Genomic DNA, 21,546 nt, shown 5'->3' with positions numbered 1-21,546 from the left:
CGCCTACCTAACGCTCCGTCGGCATGTACATCATCGCAAAAGTGCTACATACATATGTGGGGCTTCTCCAAAAGATATGAACAATATGCGAGCCCTGTCAGAGCGAAATGTTGACAAAAGCCATGCTTGCTTTCGGAATTTCCCCTTTACATTCTTTGATACGATGCATGGAATTTATGCTACACATCGCTTATCGGATGGAAATGAAGACCTGGTGCGTGCGCGGCGAAGAAAATAAGGAAAATATGAAAAAGAAGAAAGAACATATCCAAAGTAGATTCAGGAAAGAAGTTGGTCTTTTGATTGATATGCCAAAGCAAAAAACCGGCAACACAAATGATGACAACACTGCGAGAAGATTCTTTGGAGATCATGAAATAACATCAGACATAACCGGCATAAACATCAATCTGTTGAAAAGGTTTCATACAATAATTTTATGCATAGGATGTGGGTTTCAAATAAATTCTGAAGCTTTTGACCACTATGTGACAGAGACAAGGGTACTATATTTATCGGAATATGCTTGGTACAATATGCCAGTGAGCGTACATAAAATTCTGTTTCATAGAAAGAGTATAATCGTGTTTGCTATTCTTCCTATTGATCAACTTTCAGAAGAAGCTCAAGAGGCGAGAAAAAAAGATGCACCAAACTATCGTTAACTTTTCACCACAAAAAAGTCAAGAATTTGTAATAACTTGGATTTGCTGCACAGATTGCTGATATCGTCAGACCCGTTCATAAACACTTTGCGGAAAACCCCTAGGACAAAGCGGCGAGCATTAACGAGTGAAGTTATTGGCATTTTATCTCAACCAGAGCATGTCGACGATATTGACTCCAACTAACTTTACACCAGTTAAAATGTCACTTTTTATTTATAAGTATGTATATATTTCGATTCAGTTTTTACACATATATGTACCTATGTTTTGTTTGACTTTGAAAATAAAATTTTTTAAATATTAATCAAAAGCCTCTAAGCTAAAGTTAAGAAATATAAACAATTTTTATTTATATTGGCACTGGAAAATTCTTTTAAAGTAAAAAATATGATTATGTGAAATTTCACCTTATATGAGGGCAAGGAGAAACAGTGGGCGGATCACACCCATTTTTATTCTCAATTCAGATTTAGGTATCTGCAACCACACTGCTAAATTTCAAATGATTTGCCCAATTGGTTTGGCTGTTATTAATTTTGGCATCCTAAAAGTGAAAAAAGTTTCACTGTGCCTCGCCAAGGGTACTCTACGGGCACATTTGTATTTTAGGTTCTTTGAAATTTATCTTTCGCGAGTTGAGAATCCAGGACGATTCGTCAGTTTTCCTATACTGCAGGTCAGGTCTGTTTGCATAGTTCTGTGTTTTATTTTAGTTTTACCTTGATATCATCTAAATCTGGATCGATAATTTTAAAAATATTGGCGGTTGATATATCCGGCTCTTTGGAGGGCGCTTAATTGGACAAAACTGGAATGATTTTCTAGTACCATATATTAGACATAAATTGAAATATAAATTTGCGTTAACCTGTGTTTTGCGTTATAGATACTTTATAAAATATAAATCTTGAGAAAAAATAATAATAATTTCAATATGATTAAAATCCCAGATTTAATTTTCACTGTTTTTGCAAAGTTGACTAAGTCCTACAGTATGTGTAGACCAAAGTGACAACCTAAACTTATTTAAGTTTCAAGTGAGCTTATATTTAACAAGTAAGGAAGGTTAAGTTCGGGTGTACCCGAACATTACATACTCAGTTGAGAGCTATGGTGACAACATAAGGGAAAATAACCATGTAGGAAAATGAACCGAGGGAAACCCTGGAATGTGTTTGTATGACATGTGTATCAAATGAAAGGCATTAAAGAGTATTTTATGAGGGAGTGGGCCATAGTTCTATAGGTGGACGCCATTTAGGGATATCGCCATAAAGGTGGATCAGGGTTGACTCTAGAATTTGTTTGTACGATATGGGTATCAAATGAAAGGTGTTAATGAGTATTTTAAAAGGGAGTAATCCTTAGTTCCATAGGTGGACGCCGTTTCGAGATATCTCCATAAAGGTGGACCAGGGGTGACCCTAGAATTTGTTTGTACAATATGGGTATCAAACGAAAGGTGTTAATGAGTATTTTAAAAGGGAGTGGGCCTTAGTTCTATAGGTGGACGCCGTCTCGAAATATCGCCATAAAGGTGGACCAGGGGTGACTCTAGAATGTGTTTGTACGATATGGGTATGAAATTTAAGGTATTAATGAGGAGTTTAAAAGTGAGTGGTGGTAGTTGTATAGGTGGTCGCCTTTTCGAGATATCGCCATTAAGGTGAACCAGGGGTGACTCTAGAAAACGTTTGTATAATATGGGTATCAAACCAAAGGTGTTAATGAGTATTTTAAAAGGGAGGGGGCCTTAGTTCTATAGTTAGACGCCTTTTCGAGGTATCGCAATAAAGGTGGACCAGGGGTGACTCTAGAATATGTTTGTACGATATTGGTATCAAATTAAAGGTATTAATGAGAGCTTTAAAAGGGAGTGGTGGTAGTTGTATATGTGAAGGCGTTTTCCAGATATCGACCAAAATGTGGACCAGGGTGACCCAGAACATCATCTGTTGGATACCCCTAATTTATTTATATATGTAATATCTGCCAAGATTTCAAGGGTTCTTTATTTCGCCCTGCAGAACTTTTTCATTTTCTTCTACTTAATATGGTAGGTGTCACAACCATTTTACAAAGTTTTTTCTAAAGTTATATTTCGCGTCAATAAACCAATCCAATTACCATGTTTCATCCCTCTTTTCGTATTTGGTATAGATTTATGGCATTTTTTTCATTTTTCGTAATTTTCGATATCGAAAAAGTGGCCGTGGTCATAGTCGGATTTCGTTCATTTTTTATACCAAGATAAAGTGAGTTCAGATAAGTACATGACCTAAGTTCAGTAAAGATATGTCGATTTTTGCTCAAGTTATCATGTTAACGGCCATGCGGAAGGACAGACGGACGACTGTGTATAAAAACTGGGCGTGGCTTCAACCGATTTCGCCCATTTTCACAGAAAACAGTTAACGTCATAATATCTATGCCCCTACCTAATTTAAAAGGAGTGGTAAATTTTTGTTCGACTTATGGCATTAAAAGTAGTATAGACAAATTAAATTAAAAAGGGCGGAACCACGCCCATTTTGAAATTTTCTTTTATTTTTTTATTTTGTTGACCCTATCATTACTGGAGTTGAATGTTGACATAATTTACTTATATACTGTAAAGATATTAAATTTTTTGTTAAAATTTTACTTTAAAAAATTTCTTTTTTAAAAGTGGGCGTGGTCCTTCTCCGATATTGCTAATTTTTATTAAGCGTACATATAGTAATGGGAGTAACGTTCGTGCCAAATTTCATCATGATATCTTCAACGACTGCCAAATTACAGCTTGCAAAAGTTTTAAATTACCTTCTTTTAAAAGTGGGCGGTGCCACGCCCATTGTCCAAAATTTTACTAGTTTTCTATTCTGTGTCATAAGGTCAACCCATCCACCAAGTTTCATCGTTTTAGCTTTCTTTGGTAATGAATTATCGCACTTTTTCGGTTTTTCGAAATTTTCGATATCGAAAAAGTGGGCGTGGTTATGGTCCGATTTCGTTCATTTTAAATAGCGATCTGAGATGAGTGCTCAGGAACCTACATACCAAATTTCATCAATTTACCTCAAAATTTACTCAAGTTATCGTGTTAACGGACGGACGGACATGGCTCAATAAAATTTTTTTTCGATCCTGTTTATTTTGATATATGGAAGTCTATATCTATCTCGATTCCTTTATACATGTACAACCAACCGTTATCCAATCAAACTTAATATACTCTGTGAGCTTTGCTCAACTGAGTATAAAAACCAATAATCGGTTTGAGCAATGTGATCCAATATGAAAATCTGTCAATTTTGTATAATCTTTTGAACTCCATTTGGCGTAAAATTTAAAACTAAGCGATAAGTCTAAATACTCAAATTATTATAAAAATTAAGGCTGGTAGACACTTCTAATTTCAAAACAAAACCAAAGAGTTTAAAAATACTGTTGAAAAACAAAAAATAAAAAATTTCCTTTATGAAAAGTGCTGCAAGTCAGAGATCCTTTTCCACAATATTGAAGTGTTATATGTTCTGGATGTGATATTTCAGTGGGTAAAGCACACGATTCTGATACAGAGCACTTCGAATCGAAACCTGCGACAGGCAGCGCTATTTTTATATTCAGTTGAGCAGAACTCACAGAGTATATTAACTTTGATTGGCTTACGGTTGGTTGTACAGGTATAAAAGAATCGAGATAGATATAGACTTCCATATATCATCAGTATCAAAAAAAATTTGATTGAGCCATGTCCGTCCGTCCGTCCGTATGTCCGTTAACACGATAACTTGAGTAAATTTTGAGATATCTTGATGAAATTTGGTATGTAGGTTCCTGGGTACTCATCTCAGATCGCTATTTAAAAAGAACGATATCGGACTATAACCACGCCCCGGTTTTCGATATCGAAAATTTCGAAAAACAGAAAAAGTTCGATAATTCATTACCAAAGACGGATAAAGCGATGAAACTTGGTAGGTGAGTTGAACTTATGACGCAGAATAGAAAATTAGTAAAATTTTGGACAACGGACGTGGCACTGCCCACTTTTAAAAGAAGGTAATTTAGAAGTTTTGCAAGCTGTAATTTGGCAGTCGTTGAAGATATCATGATGAAATTTGGCAGAAACGTTACTCCTCTTACTATATGTATGCTTAATAAAAATTAGCAAAATCGGAGAACGACCACGCCCACTTTAAAAAAAATTTTTACAAAAAATTTAATATCTTTACAGTATATAAGTAAATTATGTCAACATTCAACTCCAGTAATGATATGGTGCAACAAAATACAAAAATAAAAGAAAATTTCATAATGGGCGTGGCTCCGCCCTTTTTCATTTGATTTGTCTAGGATACATTTAATGCCATAAGTCGAACAAAAATTTACCAATCCTTGTGAAATTTGGTACCGGCTTAGATTCTAGGACGATAACTGTTTTTTGTGAAAAAGGGCAAAATCGGTTGAAGCCACGCCCAGTTTTTATACACAGTCAACCGTCTGTCCTTCCGCTCGGCCATTAACACGATAACTTGAGCAAAAATCGATATATCTTTACTAAACTCAGTTCACATAATTATCTGAACTCACTTTGTATTGGTATAAAAAATGGCCGAAATCCGACTATGACCCCGCCTACTTTTTCGATATCAAAAATTACGTAAAATGAAAAAATGCAATAATTCTATACCAAATACGAAAAAACGGATGAAACATGGTAATTGGACTGGCTTGTTGACGCAAAATATAAATATAAAAAAAAACTTTGTAAAATGGGTGTGACACCTACCATATTAAGTAGAAGAAAATGAAAAAGTTCTGCAAGGTGAAATCAAAAGACCTTGGAATCTTGGCAGGAATACTGTTCGTGGTATTACATATATAAATAAATTAGGGGTATCCAACAGATGATGTTCTGGGTCACCCTGGTCCACATTTTGGTCGATATCTGGAAAACGCCTTCACATATACAACTACCACCACTCCCTTTTAAAGCTCTCATTAATACCTTTAATTTGATACCAATATCGTACAAACATATTCTAGAGTCACTCCTGGTCCACCTTTATGGCGATATCTCGAAAAGGCGTCCACCTATAGAACTAAGGCCCACTCCTTTTAAAATACTCATTATCACCTTTCGTTTGATACGCATGTTGTACAAACGCATTCTAGAGTCAACCCTGGTCCACCTTTATAACGATATCTCGAAAAGGCGTCCACCTGTAGAACTAAGGCCCACTCCCTTTTAAAATACTAATTAACACTGTTCATTTGATACCCGTATCGTACAAACAAATTCTAGAGTCACCCCTGGTCCACCTTTATGACGATATATCGAAAAGGCGTCCACCCATAGAACTAAGGCCCACTCCCTTTTAAAATACTCATTAACACCTTTCGTTTCATACCCATATTGTACATACGCATTCTAGAGTCACCCCTGGTCCACCTTTATGACAATATCTCGAAAAGGCGTCCACCTATAGAACTAAGGCCCCTTCCTTTTAAAATACTCATTAACACCTTTAATTTGATACCCATATCGTACAAACAAATTCCAGAGTCAGCCCTAGTCCACCTTTATGGCGATATCCCTAAATGGCGTCCACCTATAGAACTATGGCCCACTCCCTCCTAAAATACTCTTTAATACCTTCCATTTGACACACATGTCATAAAAACACATTCCAGGTTTACCCTAGGTTCATTTTCCTACATGGTGATTTTCCCTTATTTTGTCTCCATAGCTCACAGCTGAGTATGTAATATTCGGTTACACCCGAGCTTAGCCTTCCTTATTTGTTATTTATTATTGTTTTTTCAATACTAGTGTAGACTTCTCTGGTTTAACATTGAAACTTCGTTATAAGCAGTAATTTTCACGAAAGCCGTTATAAACTTAATTTCATACTTTCATTATTTCTCAGTTGTTAGGTTTGATAGCATTAGCCTCCGCTTTGCGTCGTTTTTCACATGCCGCCGCCGAATGTCAAAAAAATCGGCGCAGCCTTGGCGCGTTACTATATTTTCTACTCTTTTAAGACTGTCTAGCCATTTATTGTTCATATCGAAAATTGGTCCGATATGGTCGAAAGTGATATCAAGAAATGCGCATCACTGTAACGAAAATCCAATTGCGAAATTTAACACCTTCTAACCGTTTAAAAGTTATTTGGGAAAACAGGCGCTTTCAATGCCAGCTTAACACGGATTTCGCATCACCGAATTCACCAAGTTATTAAAACAAAACACTTAAAGAAAAATTATAATATAAATTTAAATGCTCATTTCGCATATTTTTTTTTTTCAAAAAATTAATAAACAACAATGAATTTAAATAAAATGTTCCTAAATGTCAAACATATTTTCAAATTGTGTTCAAGTTGCTAAAAAAGCAAGTTACCCAAAAAAGGTGCCGAATTTTATATCCCGATTGACTGAAAGAATAAGCGAAATCAGAGGTCTCTTAAGCTATCCCAATCTTTTCAGCCCAATCAAAAAACGAGACCGTACTAAATTGCATAATAGCTAGCTTAAGTTAAGCTAGCCCAACCCATATGCCCAATCATATAATGAAAACTTATTTAATTACAGAATATTTTAATGCTAATTTAATACGAGTTAATTAAATTTATTACACTTGTAAAAAAAAAGAAATTGAGCTTAAACTTAAGCTAGCCAACCCATATGCCCAATCAAAAAATTAACACGTATTTAATTACAGCATATTTAATGTTAATTTAATATGTAATTTCTACCTTCGATGGTTAACAAAACAGCAGAAACGTCCGGATTAATTATCTTAATACTTTATTCTTCAGTCGTCAATCCAATAATGAACCGGAAGTCCACCATCTTCGCTTTTCTTCCTTTACAGTGATGTATTTTTGCTTATTCTATTAATTAGTTGACATGGTTGCATTTATGATCTTACAACTCGGCCAGCTTGAAACTGTATCGACCTCGATACATTATCTTAATTTCTATTTTTACTGTCATACATTCTTAATCTGACACAATTCGCTATTTGTGTTCAGAGTTACAGCTCCCACTGTATTGACCTTGATATATTATAACTTAATTTCTATCTTCACTATCGTACACTCCTTAATATAATACCTAATCTAATACAATTCGCTGTTTGTGTTCAGAGTTACCGCTCGGCCAATCTGACACTGTAATCGACCTCGATATAATATAACCAAATTTCTAACAAATATCAGTGTGGTTCTACTGTGAAATATTTTCTTTGAAAACGGCTCACTAATACCTTCAACTCATCAAGTGTTTTGGCCGGTAACAGTAGATATGCATTTGGCACTACAATGCCTATGCCGTCTATTATGAAATCGATGATTTCTGTTTCGCATATGTTTGCCCGTTTTCCTATTGCCTGCATCAATAGAACGTAGCAATGTAATGACTCGCTCGTTTTGTCCCACTTGCGTCTTGCCAACATCTTATAAACTTCGTTCCTCTGTATCGGCACGTCAAATTCCGTCGTAAGGGCCTTTTTTAACTCGGCATAGCTTAACGCTTTGGTGGTGGTAAGGAAAATTTTTGGCTGTTCCCACCAGGCAGCGACGAAAAGCCAGCAATTTAAATCGTTCGTCTACTCTTGACGACTCCATTACTTCTTCGAAATCTTGAAGAAAATGGCCCACCGTCACTGATATATCATCACCATTGAACTTGGGCATATCATGCTCTATATCGGCAAAATCCAGTCTACGTTGCTGTTGTACGCCAGTAGTAGGTCTTAGCTCGTCTATTTCTTTCATTAATTTTAACATTTCCATACGTTTTCGTAGCGCCACCAGTTCGTCATCCACACTTATGGTCGTGGCTCTTGCGTCAATTGGGGTAGAGTTTGATGGGGCGGCAGCAAAAACATCGTGAACAGCAGGTGTTGAATTGAATTCAACCAAAACGTCGGTAGTAAAGGCAGTTGGAACGGCAGTGGCGGCAGAGCAGACGATAGCGGCAGCAGCGAAAACATCGTGCACGGCGGGTGTTGAATTGAATTCAACCAAAACATTGGTAGTAGAGGCAGTTGGAACGGCACTGGCGGCAGTATGAACGGAGGTGACGGCAGTGGCGACAGAGCAGACGGTAGCGGCGGCAGAATAGACGGCAGTGGCGGCAGAGCAGGCGGTATCGGCGACAGCAAAAACATCGTGAACGGCGGGTGTTGAATTGAATTCAACCAAAACATCGGTAGTAGAGGCAGTTGGTACGGCAGTGGCGGCAGTATGAACGGCGGTAACGACAATGGCGGCAGAGGACTCAGAAACGGCAGCGTTTGTCTCAATCATTTCGTCCGGAATGTTCTCCAATATATTTGTGTTCGGACTGGTATTCATCGTATTTGCGGAGCTATTATCTCCCACGCCAACTATATTTTGCAGTAATCTGCGTAATTGTATAATGTTGGCAGTAGGAGGAAAATTCACATTATTTTCAGTTAAAACCTTAATAATGCCTTCTCGAGCATCCATTTTACAAAATAGTTGTTTATAATAGTGCGCGAGGTTCGTTAACACATCTGAGATGTAATTTCTACCTTCGATGGTTAATAAAACAGCAGAAACGTCCGTATTAATTATCTTAATACTTTATTCTTCAGTCGTCAATCCAATAATGAACCGGAAGTCCATCATCTTCTCTTTTCTTCCTTTACAGTGATGTATTTTTGCTTATTCTATTAATTAGTTGACCTGGTTGCATTTATGGTCTTACAAATACGGGACAATTAAATTTATTACACTTGTTTTTTAAAAAATATCGAGCTTATACTTAAGCTAGTCAACTCATATGCCCAATAAAAAAATTAAATCGTATTTAATTACAGCATATTTAATGCTAAGTTAATACGAGTTAATTAAATTTATTACACTTGTATTTTAAAAAATATCGAGGGTCGGGCTAGCTTAAGTTTAAGCTAAGTTTAAGCTAGCTAAATTTAATTAACCCGTATTAAATTAGCATTAAATATGCTGTAATTAAAGACGTTTTCATTTTATGATTGGGTATGTGGGTTGGGATAGCTTAACTTTAGCTAGCTATTATGCAATTTAATACGGTCTCGCTTTTTGATTGGGCATATGGGTTGGGCTAGCTAAAGTTTAAACTCGATATTTAAAAAAAAAAAACAAGTGTAATAAATGTAATTAACCCGTATTAAATTAGCATTAAATATGCTCTAATTAAACACGTTCTCATTTTTTGATTGGGCATATGGAATGGGCTAGCTTAAATTTAAGCTCAATATTTTTTAAAAAACAAGTGTAATAAATTTAATTAACTCGTATTAAATTAGCATTAACTATGCTGTAATTAAATATGTTTTAATTTTTTGATTGGGCATATGGGTTGGGCTAGCTTAACTTAAGCTAGCCATTATGCATTTTAATACGGATTCGTTTTTTGATTGGGCATATGGGTTGGGCTAGCTTAAGTTTAAGCACTATATTTTTTAAAAAACAAGTGTAATAAATTTAATTAAATAAATAAAATAATGGCGCGATAACGTCCGAAGAGATCTAAGGCCGAGCTTCTCTTCCAATTTACGCCGTGCTCCTCTTGATTTTCCCTACAAATTAGCCGGACGGGACCTATATGTTTTACGCCGACTCCGGCGTCTGCAAGGCAGTTGAGTTTTCACTGAGAGCTTTTCACGGCAGAAATACACCCGGAGCGCTTGCCAAACACTGCCGAGGGGCGACCCCGCTTAGAAAAATTTTCTTCGAATTGAAAAACCTTATTTCTAAAATTTTGATGTTGCTTTGCCCGGGGTGTGAACCGAGGGCATACGGTGTGGCAGGCGTAGCACGCTACCATCACACCACGGTGGCCGCCACCACCATTAACTCGTATTAAATTAGCATTAATCGGCTTCAAACCCCCCGCGGTGATGTTGATAGGAAGTACCAAAGTGAAAATGACGGTGTTACCGGTAAAGCTTAGATAAATTAACATATGCACTTTTATTAAGAATATCAGCACTGACGGATTTTGGCTACTAACCAATTTTCATGTCGTAAAAAAGGTAGGAATACTTTAAATTTGCTTCAGCTTGTAAAATGGCCATCTCAAGGTTGCTAATTTGAAAATTGAAGAAGATGGTGTAGATGTGAGTTACTTTTCGTACCTTTTTTACGACATGAAAATTGGCCAGTAAAATATGATTGTATATTCAAGCTTTAAACACATACAGCATTAAGAAAGAAATATTTCCCATAACTATTTCCCAACAATCGCCTAGGTTTTTGGAAAAACTCTTCTAGTACTTCGTTTACAAAAAGTGGTATATAAATACGGATATGCAATGAAGCGAGTCCATTCAAACGTTCTTGACTCATTGTACTCCGCAAGTATGATTTTAACCTTTTGAGGGCAGAAAATGTGCGTTCTGGTGTTGCTGTCGAAACTGGTAGAACGGCTAATATGCGCAAAATCTTATTTACATGTTCGAAAGCATTTGGATTCACCATCTGAAAAAATTAGATAAATAAGAAATATAGCACACACATTTTGTAGGTAATCATCAAAATTGTGCCCACCACAAGTGCATCAAACACGTTTTTAAATTTCTGACCATCGACTTGCCTTCTCCACATTTTGACTTCCATTGCAAACTCAGTTTTGGAACAGTTCACAAAACTTTCATAAAATGCATGCAATTTATTGCATTTTTCAGCGTTGTATTCATTTTTGAGTAACAAAACACAAAAAAATTTTCGAAAATTGATTGGTGTTTCATGTAACGGCTCTTCATATGAGTTATGAATGCATCAAGGAATGAAATATAGAATGCGATTCTATAATAATCTTCGACGCTCTCAGTATCAGCGTTGCATCTATTTAATTGATGTTTACTGATGCGTGGTTTCTTGTGGAGCGCAACTCTCTCGAGGAGTTGCCAGCGCATTATATAGCTTCTCCAACCCAATTGTCAACCTCACCTACCCATGGCGAATCCTGTTTCATTAACAGCCGAGGCATTGGCGACCCCGAACTATTGATGGATCTAGGGGGTGGGAGGGCGGTATGGTCTAAAAGGTTTCATGTGGTCATAACAAATCGTTTCCCAAGATGGTCGGGTTGGTACCTTTATTGTGCTTGTTACCGGAACGTACCAGATCTGCATCCGACAAAGGACAATTAACATCGATAACACTCCCCAAGGCCTTCGGGGAGTGTCCTTATCGCTACAACAACAACAGTAACATTTGGAATTGCAGTTGAAATAGCAGCTTGAACCTGAGTAGCTTGTGCCGAAGTTTTGTCGTTTTTTCCTTCTGTTATCTCCTCCAAGGCTTCGAATATTGCTGGCTGAAGTTCAGTGTAAGTGGATACCGCTTCACTACATTGGCCCATCTTGTTGGGTAGACGCTTTGCAATTTTTTTCTTCGACTTTCTTTTTATACCCAGCTGTACTTGTACACAGGGTATTATAATTTTGATTGGATAACGGTTGGTTGTACAGGTATAAAGGAATCGAGATAGATATAGATTTCCATACATCAAAATCATCAGTATCGAAAAAAAATTTTTTTGAGCCATGTCCGTCTGTCCGTCTGTCCGTTAAAACGATAACTTGAGTAAATATTGAGATATCTTCACCAAATTTGGTTCACGAGCTTATCTGGATCCAGAATAGATTGGTATTGAAACTGAGCGAAATCGGATGATAACCACGCCCACTTTTTATATATAACATTTTGGAAAACACAAAAAACCTGATTATTTAGTAAATAATACACCTAGAATGTTGAAATTTGACGTGTGGACGTGACATGTGACATTGAGGTAGGTAGGTGTAACTGGCCGGTCCATGAGGACCTCACATAAATTGATTGAGTCCGTAGTGTTACCAGAAGTTTGTTTTAACGACCAAACTGAAAAACCCTATCAAAAACCAGGACCTATGTTATAAAATAACTCCGTCCTCTTGGCAAATACTAGAAGCTTCCTAGGACTTAAGCCACTTCCTGCTTCTAGATCTGACAGCTGAATCACTCTTAATAGCTGGAGTCTTAGCCTGGCAAGTGCAGGGCACGAGCACAGAACGTGCTCGATCGTTTCCTCCTCCAACCCGAACTTCCTACATCTGCAATCACTGACCAAGCCTAATTTAAAGGCATGTGACGCCAGAAGGCAGTGTTCAGTCAGAATACCCGTAATGAGTCTACGGTCCCCTCTCTATAATGATAGAAGCAACTGTGTTAGTCTAAGGTTGTAATACCTACACATAATCTTCTACACTTTACAGCCCCGCGCTTGAACCCACGCCTTTCCCGCTTGGTCGATCATGTGCACCTCTCGCCTTCGCTTAATCGCGCAGTCTAATTGGGACGTCTACGGAGAAAGCTTCAAGGGATGCGCCCTTTTTAGCTAGTTCGTCCGCGCTTTTTCATTCCCATCTATTCCCATATGCCCTTGGACCCAATACAGATGTATGCTTCTCCCTGTCCCGATTCTGTCCAGAGACTTACCTCTAACACGCATTTAGATACTGTGCTATGCGAGATTACTGCCTTAATTGCTGCTTGCTGGCAATATAAAAGTTAACACGGTTGCAGCTTAAGCTATTCTGTTCCAGGGTTTCTACTGCTTTGGTTACGGCTAATATTCCGCTTGGAAAACGCTACAGTAATCCGGCAGCCTATAGGATCTGCTTATTTCCGGATCAGCGTAGTATACCACAGACCCTACTCCTTCCACTACTTTGGAACCATCGGTGTACACATGTATCGCCTCGTCCGCCATTTGCGCACACTTGCGCCAACCTTCCACCTCTATTGTGGCCTTAAGATCTCCCTCGAAGCGCAGATAGGGAATCATGTAGTCTGATCGTCTTGTGATTGATGACGCTATACTACTATGGCCATATGGTCGGCGCTCAAGTTGCCCCGAAGCACCGAGCCTGGTTGCGGTCGTTAACACTTTGTTCTTTGCTACCAAGTCTACAGGTGGGATGTGCAGAATGGAATACAGTGTAGCCGTCGGGGTTTTTTTCAGGGCTCCCGTAATGCTAAGCATCGATAGTCTGCATACCCCCTCTAATTTTTTGAGGTATGTTGTTTTTTGTGTGGCTTTCCACCAAACAAGAACTCCATAGTATAGAATAGGGCTTACAATCGCTGTAAAAACCCAATGAGAAAGAGAGGGCGATAGGCCCCACGTACACCCCAAAATTCTTTTACATGCATAGAGTGCCGTTGAGGCCTTCTTGACCCTCTCCTCCACGTTGAGCTTCCATGACAACTTACTGTCTAGGATGATTCCTAGATATTTTGTGCAAGGTTCCTCCTGTAAGGTCACCCCTCCTAACTTAGGCCTGGTCCAATTTGGGACCTTGTACCTCTTTGTAAACAAGACCATATCCGTCTTCTCCGCATTGACTTTCAACCCGACATTAGATGCCCAGGTATGAATATCCCGAAGCGCCCGATCTATCAAAGAACTAATCGTTGGAAGGCACTTTCCACTCATAACAATCGCAACGTCATCTGCGTAAGCCGTAAGTTTTACGGGTCCCTCATCGAATTGCCTGAGCAGTTGGTTGATGACCAGCGTCCACAGCAGAGGTGATAGCACGTCTCCCTGCGGCGTGCCCCTGTCCACTGATTTCGTGGCCTCGTACAATCCCCATTGTGATGTAATCTTTCTGCAATTAAACATGCAGCCGATCCATCTGATTAAGGCAGGATGTACTTTAATGTAATTAAGACCATCCATAATCGCCCATTTTGCAACATTATTGAAAGCCCCGGCAATGTCCAAGAAGACTCCTAGAGCATACTCCTTATATTCCAGGGATTTCTCTATGCTTATTACCACTCTATTCAATGCGGTGTATACCGACTTGCCTTTGGTGTGCGCATGGTGTGTTGTGGAGAGCAACTTTTCATCCACGTTGGAATTTATGTACACATCTATCAGCCTCTCAAAGGTTTTCAGCAGAAATGATGTTAAGCTAATTGGTCTATAGTCTTTGGGATACACGTGACCGATCTTCCCCGCCTTTGGTAGCAAAGCTACACGAGCAGTTCTCTAAGAGTGCGTTACATGATTCAGTCTTATGCACCCATCGAATATTATTTAAGCCATTCCACGACCGCCCTACTTGAGACTTGTAGCATGGCCGGGAATATACCATCTGGGCCCGGCGATTTAAACTTAGAAAACGTCTTCAGTGCCCACTCGATCTTGGTATCGGTCACCAAGCCCGCCACTACTAGCTCCGTGATCGAAGTGTGAGTGATGTCTGCTGGCTCTTCTAAACCGTCTCCCGATGGGAAATGTGTATCGAGAAGCACCTTAAGGGATTCCTCACTATTATGTGACCATTCCCCGTTCTCTTTCTTTATTAGTCCCTGGACTATGTTTCCCTTTGCTAGGACTTTTTTCAACCGTGCTGCTTCGCTGGAGCACTCTATGTCCGTACAGAAACTTTTCCATGAGTTTCTCTTCGCCCTGGTAATTTCACGCTTGTAGATATTCAGTAGATACCTGTACTCGTCCCGACATGCTTCGCTTTCCGCGGTCTTTGCGAGCTTAAACATTTCTTTTACCTGTCTTCTTAGAAGATTCAGCTAATTGCTCCACCATGACGGCTTTGCTTTTCCTCTGAATCTTCTTAGAGGGCAAGCTTTGTTGTACGCAGTCATAAGCGTCCTTGTTAGGAATTCATTCGACTCCTCCAGTTTCTCTACATTAGCAACCTCTTTGGGTTGTCCCAGTTTTTTTTCTACATGTTTCTGGAATTTAGTCCAGTTCGTTGACCTAGATTTTCTAAAGGTTCCTCCCTTCGCTACCCTCTTTAGGGGGATGCTGAAGCTGATATACGCATGGTCGGAGAAGGATGGTCTATCAAGAACTATCCAATCATATCTTGATATATCACGCTCGGAGCTCAATGTAATATCCAGAATACTGCTGGATGTTGGACCAATGTATGTATGGACATTTCCCCTGTTGGCTATCTGCAAATTGGCTTGCAGGATGTAACAAAACAGAGATTCGCCTCTCTCGTTGGTATCTGCTCCTCCCCACGCATTGTGGTGCGCATTTGGATCTGCGCCTATGGCCAACCGCCCTTTTCGCACTTCCTCCTGTACTAGCCTTTTGCACTCCATCGGTGGAACCTCCGCAGAATGGGTCATGAAGCAGGACGCCAGGATAAATGCCTGCTTATTCTTTTGCTCAACGGCCACCGCTACGAGATCCTCAGTGGTGTAATTAGGCAGCATATATGAACGCACCTGTTTTCTTACCATTACTACAGCTCGCACCCGTCCTTCCGTTTGCGCGTAGTAACGGCAAAACGCGCGCGCGCTAAGTCCAGAAACCTTTCCTCCCAATGAGAGCCACGGCTCCTGGATCAGCGCCACGTCAAGTGAACCCTCCTCAAGGGTTAGAAGAAGTTCGCTCGGCACCACTTTACTGTGTTGGAGGTTTATCTGTAGGACTCGCAGCACCATTGGGCTGTTTGCCCCATTCAAGCCCCTTCGTTTTGACGTCGTCGTCCTCCCCTTGCCCTTTTGGTTTAGAGTATTCGAGGCCCCCTTCAGCCTCTCGTGACTGTTGTGCCGGGTGTTCCTCTGTGCGAGTCACAGCACCATTTAGCGGTTGGTCGTCTTCTAGCACGTTCGTGGTGACGTAGGGGACCTCCACCTGTCTTTTTTCCCTTAGGCTTTTGAGGTCCCTTTCGACTTCGCACACCTCTAGCGTGTTAGGGTTTTTATCCTCGGGACTTCTTTTCCTGAGTCGCATGTAAATTTTGCCAGTGCCAAAGGACATTTTACCAAGCTGCGTGTACAAAATATCCTCCGCCTGCTTGTTTATTTGGAAGATGTAGAACTGACCATCCTTGGTAGGCAGAGATACAGTAAGTACCTTCCAATCCTGTGGCGGTATGTTCGGATTCTGATTCTGCAGAAGTCGCAGTGTATCCTCCGACTTCATCACGCATGGTATCCATACCTAAACTTTTGGTACCGTGGGGATTTGCGCTTTATCCACCACCTGAAACCGCGCGTTCGTGCCTTGCCTTTGAAGGTTTGGAACCACCTCCTCCAGCCACCGCAAGCTCGCGATGTTGTCGCACGCTATCATCTTCACACCATTATACCATCCCCCCGAATCAAAGGTTGGAAGGGGCTTACTTGGTTGTTCCCGCATCATGTTAAGCATTAAGCTAATAAGCTCCCTTTCCACAGATCTCCAATTTTCAGTAGTCATTGGCCGAAAGGACTGCTACGATCAACCAGCGCCACAGTCAGTGACTGCTTTGCCACATCACTCATCTTCTCGGGAAAAGCGGGAGTCTTAGTGTTATCTCCCTTTGGCACCTCCGAGAAAGCCGGAAACTTAGCGTTAACTCCCTTTAGCGCCTCCGAGAAAACCGGAGTCTTAGCGTTATCTCCCTTTGGCTTATCTCCTTCTTCCGTAATTGGAACTTCCCTCTGACTAGCAGCTTTCGAGGTAGTTGCTACCTCGCTATTGGAGCCCATCTGTCTTACAGCTTTGGGGCTACTTGCCTTGTCTATGCGATTACCCTGCCTCCCGGCTCTAGGATTGGGTACTTTCTGCCTCTTGAAAGCAGGCTTGTCGCCTTCCGCTGAACGTTGCCTCTTCATTCTGCCATTCTACGCTTCTTCCTCCTCGTACCGGTTGCAGAACGGAGGGTTTCTCGCAGCAAGCCTTTTGAACTGCCTTCGACATACTTGTACCGCTTCATGGGCCCATTCCAAGCGCTCGATCTTTACTTCTGTTGGGTCGACCACTGCTCCCCAGCGTTGTATAATTCCTAGTGCTTCACGGTACTGCGAGAGAGCTCTTTTACTTCCTCTGCTCCGTACCCTTCTCCATTCTTCTACTCCGTTTTCATTTGTGTGCTTCTCCAACACGGAGTTCATTGAATCAGCACTACTCTCGCTCCCCGAGTCCGACGCATCGCTTAATTCGTATTTGTCGTCCTTGGAGTGCGACTCAGTTCTCCTCTTTACATCGTCCTTATTACAATCAGGTAATGAGTCGTTCATCTTGGGCGTACGACCACCTGCTCGACAAGGCGGGCTCAGCGGTCTAGTATTATATACGGGAAAAGAACCGCCCGCCACAGCAGCGCCCCTTACTGTGGTAAGGCTATTAATACTTCCCGAGGTGGCCCGGTATCGGGAAAGCTCCGTTCGAATACAGCCGAATTTAGCGCCTGGCTGCAAATCGTCCAATAGGCACGGTCCGCATAACACCCTGGATTAGGGGGTTGGCAGTTCTTGGTCACCGACATCCCGCCGCCCTCCTATGAGGCGAAACGGCGTAGATGTCAGTCCTAAACAGCTCCGCCTCATAGTCGGGTGCTATGGAGTTCGGCTAAGCCCTCACACCAACGACAAGGTGCCTACCCTAGTGAGGGATGTGACATTGAGACTCTTGATAAAAATTTGAAAAAATTTTTTAAAATGGCCGTGGCGCCGCCCACTTGCGTTAAAATAAATTTTACAAATATTATTAATCATAAATCAAAAATCGTTAAACCTACCGTAACAAAATTTGGCAGAGAGGTGTCCTTTACTATAAGGAATGTTTGAAGAAAAATTAATGAAATCGGTTAAGGCGTGGTCCTTTTATATAAAAGTTTTTTAAAAGGGTCGTGGACGAAAAAAGAAGCTATATCTTTGCAAAAAAGAGCTTTATATCAGTGGTATTTAATTTCCCAAGTGGATTTATAAAAATAAATAGGAAAAACTTAAAATTTAAAAAAATGGGCGTGGCACCGCCCCTTTTATGACTAAGGAATTTTCTATATTTCGGGAGCCATAACTCAAAGAAAAATTAGTTCAGAATAGAACCATATGTATATATATGTGATATTGCGCAGCCTGGTAACACTATTAAGCACACAAAACATACAACAACAGCATTTCAAGTGTACAGCTGGGTATGTAATGTTCGGTTTCACCTGAACTTAGACTTCCTTACTTGTTGTATAATCCCACTTAGACTTAGACTTCCTTATTTGTTGTATAATCGAAATTTTTTTCTGAAGAACGTTTTGCCTTTTTGGCCATCGGTAAAAATCAAAATAAATGCACCCTGCCTACATTATATTACAATCAAATATATGACATAAAATATTGAAGTGAATTTTAAGTAGAAATGTTACTTGGTTCTATTTGTAACCGCTTAAATTAAAGCATTTAGTTCAATTTGTTGTTTTGTGCTATAAAATTTCCGACTCATTTTTAATCACAATGGATGAATGAGTTGCTTGGATAGATTCCAGTAGCTGAAATTATTTTTTTTAACATATGGGAAATAGTCACCCAAAAGTTACGTTCTAGTAAATTTTGGAATAAGTGAAGTATCGATTTTCTTTCCTGAATTGCTTTCGATAAAATCATGACAGAAATAAGTACATATTAAAAAAAATGAAATGACCAAACATAGATGCATAACGTGGTTGCAGTTTACATAATGTAAGTCAATAAACACATTCCGTTATTGCTAGAGTAAATAACGATATCTAGACTACAGTGAGAGTCATGCTCATTAATCAAAAGTAGTATTGAGTTAATGGCTGGGCAGTGCGTGTGGCCTTTAATAAGGATAAGAACACCTGTAAATACCTCTAAGTTCATCCATCCGTCATTTGATGTAAGCATAGAGCAGAGCTCTATCACTCTATCATATTTACTCTGTTGGGCAGAGCCTAAGAAATACTATCACTTTCTTATGCTACGACTCTGTTCTGCTCGTGCTCACTGGCGGACCAATAGCACAAAAGAAGCTATAGAGCTTCAATCACAGTCTAAAACAGCCTGTTTAGCTTCTCCCAATCATAAGAAACAATTTGTCCTTATGTTTTTAGAAAAGATATTTTTCCATCGCATACTCTCTTTTGAGAGCATCCCAAGAAGACCCTTCTAAGTATTGACACATTTTTAAGTAGCACTATATAATTAGTATTTGAGTAAAAACAGTTAGGGGATTAAGTTCCCACTACCACTAATATAAATTAAGTGAACTGTGCCCAAATACGGATTTTTTATTTATTTTTTTTTGTGTTCTTTTGCTATATTTTCATATTAATTTCGTAGTATCTGATTACACAGTCTTTTGTTTACAGCGTTCAGGGTTGCACTCAACTTTGTAAACATTCTAGCCTCTATTTTATATTCTAACAAAACTATACTTTTCCATTTAGCTTTAGCATATGAACAACTTGGCCCCTAAAATTTTTCTCTATTCTCTAGCATAATAATTAAGCATGGTAGTTCATCTTTTATGCGATATATATTCCTTGCTAAAAATATAAATATAATAACTAAAAATGTACCGTCTACCACCACTTTACGAGCACTCCACTCTAATGTTATTTCACAGATTTTTAAATTGAGCGCCAGAGAATTAAATAACACTTTAAAGGCCGATCTAGATATAATTGTCTTCAATCGTGTACCTAAAACTGGTAGCGTACAATTAATTGACTTAATGCGTAAATTGGGAAAAATTCATAATTTTGATGTCGAGGTTGATCCACAGAATGGTGGCATACGTCCCATATTAGATGAGAATGAAGAAAAAGATGTTATTGATAATATCTTGAATTTAGATGATGGTTCTATATTTGTTAGTTATGTAAACTATTTAAATTTTACCAAATATGGTGAACAACGTCCAATTTATGTGAATATGGTGCGTGATCCTGTAGAGCGTGTCATCAGTTGGTATTACTATATCCGATCACCATGGATATTTGTGCCAAATCGCCGCAAAAATAATCGTGAAATGCCCAATCCACAATGGGTTAATACAGAATTCGATCAGTGTGTGTTGAGCGGTGAGAAAACATGCACGTACCTGGAAGGATCAGAGTTGGAGCGCGTGGGCGATCATCGTCGTCAGACGTTATTTTTTTGTGGACATAAAGAGCGTAAATGCATGTGAGTAGGAATGTGAAATTAAGTACTTAATCATATTTTTTTTAATGTTTATGACTTTTATTTTAAAGGCCTTTCAATACTAAATTACCGATGCAAATCGCAATGAGAACAGTTGAGCAGGAATATGCTGTTGTGGGCACTTGGGAGGATACGAACGTCACGCTGAGTGTTTTGGAAAGTTATATACCATCGTACTTTCGTGGCGCTAAAAATATGTATTACAGTGAGTTTATTGATTTACAGTTTAATGTACACCCTATAATTGATTTCCTAATAATTTTTCTTTTTGCAGCGGGCATGCACAAGGATATTAAAAATCATAATCCCATGAAACCTTTTATTAGAGAAGATATCAGGGAAATGGTGCGTCGAAATTTTACACGCGAAATTGAATTCTATCAATTCTGCCGACAGCGCTTACACAAACAATACTTAGCTCTTAAGTTAAATGAACTTAAGCGTGTTGATAAGGATTTACAACAGCCACAGGGTATAGCATTAAGTAAATTTAATAGACGTGTGTAATATAAACCTTAAATATATTTATATGAATCATTTATACAGTTGTTTAGTTCATTTTCTAACAGGATGGAACCGGATTTTTATAAAACTTTGAAAAGTTCTGAAAATTAAGTTGAAAACAGGTGGAGGTTGGGTTTATTGTACAGATGAAGTGCTAAGGAATTTTAGAAACGTGGGCAGGATTTGATTTCGGGACTAAAAGAAAAATATTTGGCGCGATTTACCTCCCAGGAGATTTATACTGAGCTTTTTTTGCAATTCTCTTCGAGCTCCTTTTTGATGTTGTCTACAAATTGTTAGGACGGAACCGACATGTTTTATTCCCACTCCAAACGGCGACTTTAAAACAGATGAATTTTCACTGAGAAACTTTACATAGCAGATTTCACTCGGAATGTTTATAAAATCACTGC

At 39.2% G+C, this 21,546-nt stretch overlaps 1 protein-coding gene across 3 annotated transcripts in view; it reads left to right on the top strand.

The window, feature by feature from the left end:
- Positions 1-21,546, top strand: part of pip (heparan sulfate 2-O-sulfotransferase pipe) — a 290,276-nt gene that overhangs the window by 249,206 nt on the left and 19,524 nt on the right. Inside the window, exons 5-7 of one of the 3 annotated variants that reach the window (XM_067791638.1) lie at positions 20,052-20,611; positions 20,680-20,834; positions 20,904-21,158. The exons of the other annotated variants lie outside the window; for them this stretch is intronic. Of the exons in view, the coding sequence (XP_067647739.1) occupies positions 20,052-20,611; positions 20,680-20,834; positions 20,904-21,136 (948 nt within the window). The 3' untranslated portion in view covers positions 21,137-21,158. Of the gene's footprint in view, positions 1-20,051; positions 20,612-20,679; positions 20,835-20,903; positions 21,159-21,546 lie in introns of those variants that run through there. 3 annotated transcript variants of the gene reach the window in all.

The sequence above is a fragment of the Eurosta solidaginis genome, chromosome 5, assembly GCF_040869045.1.
Source record: "Eurosta solidaginis isolate ZX-2024a chromosome 5, ASM4086904v1, whole genome shotgun sequence".
NCBI lineage: Eukaryota > Metazoa > Arthropoda > Insecta > Diptera > Tephritidae > Eurosta > Eurosta solidaginis.
The sequence above is the reverse complement of the archived record's forward strand: the minus strand, read 5'-3'. Positions and strand labels throughout refer to the sequence as shown.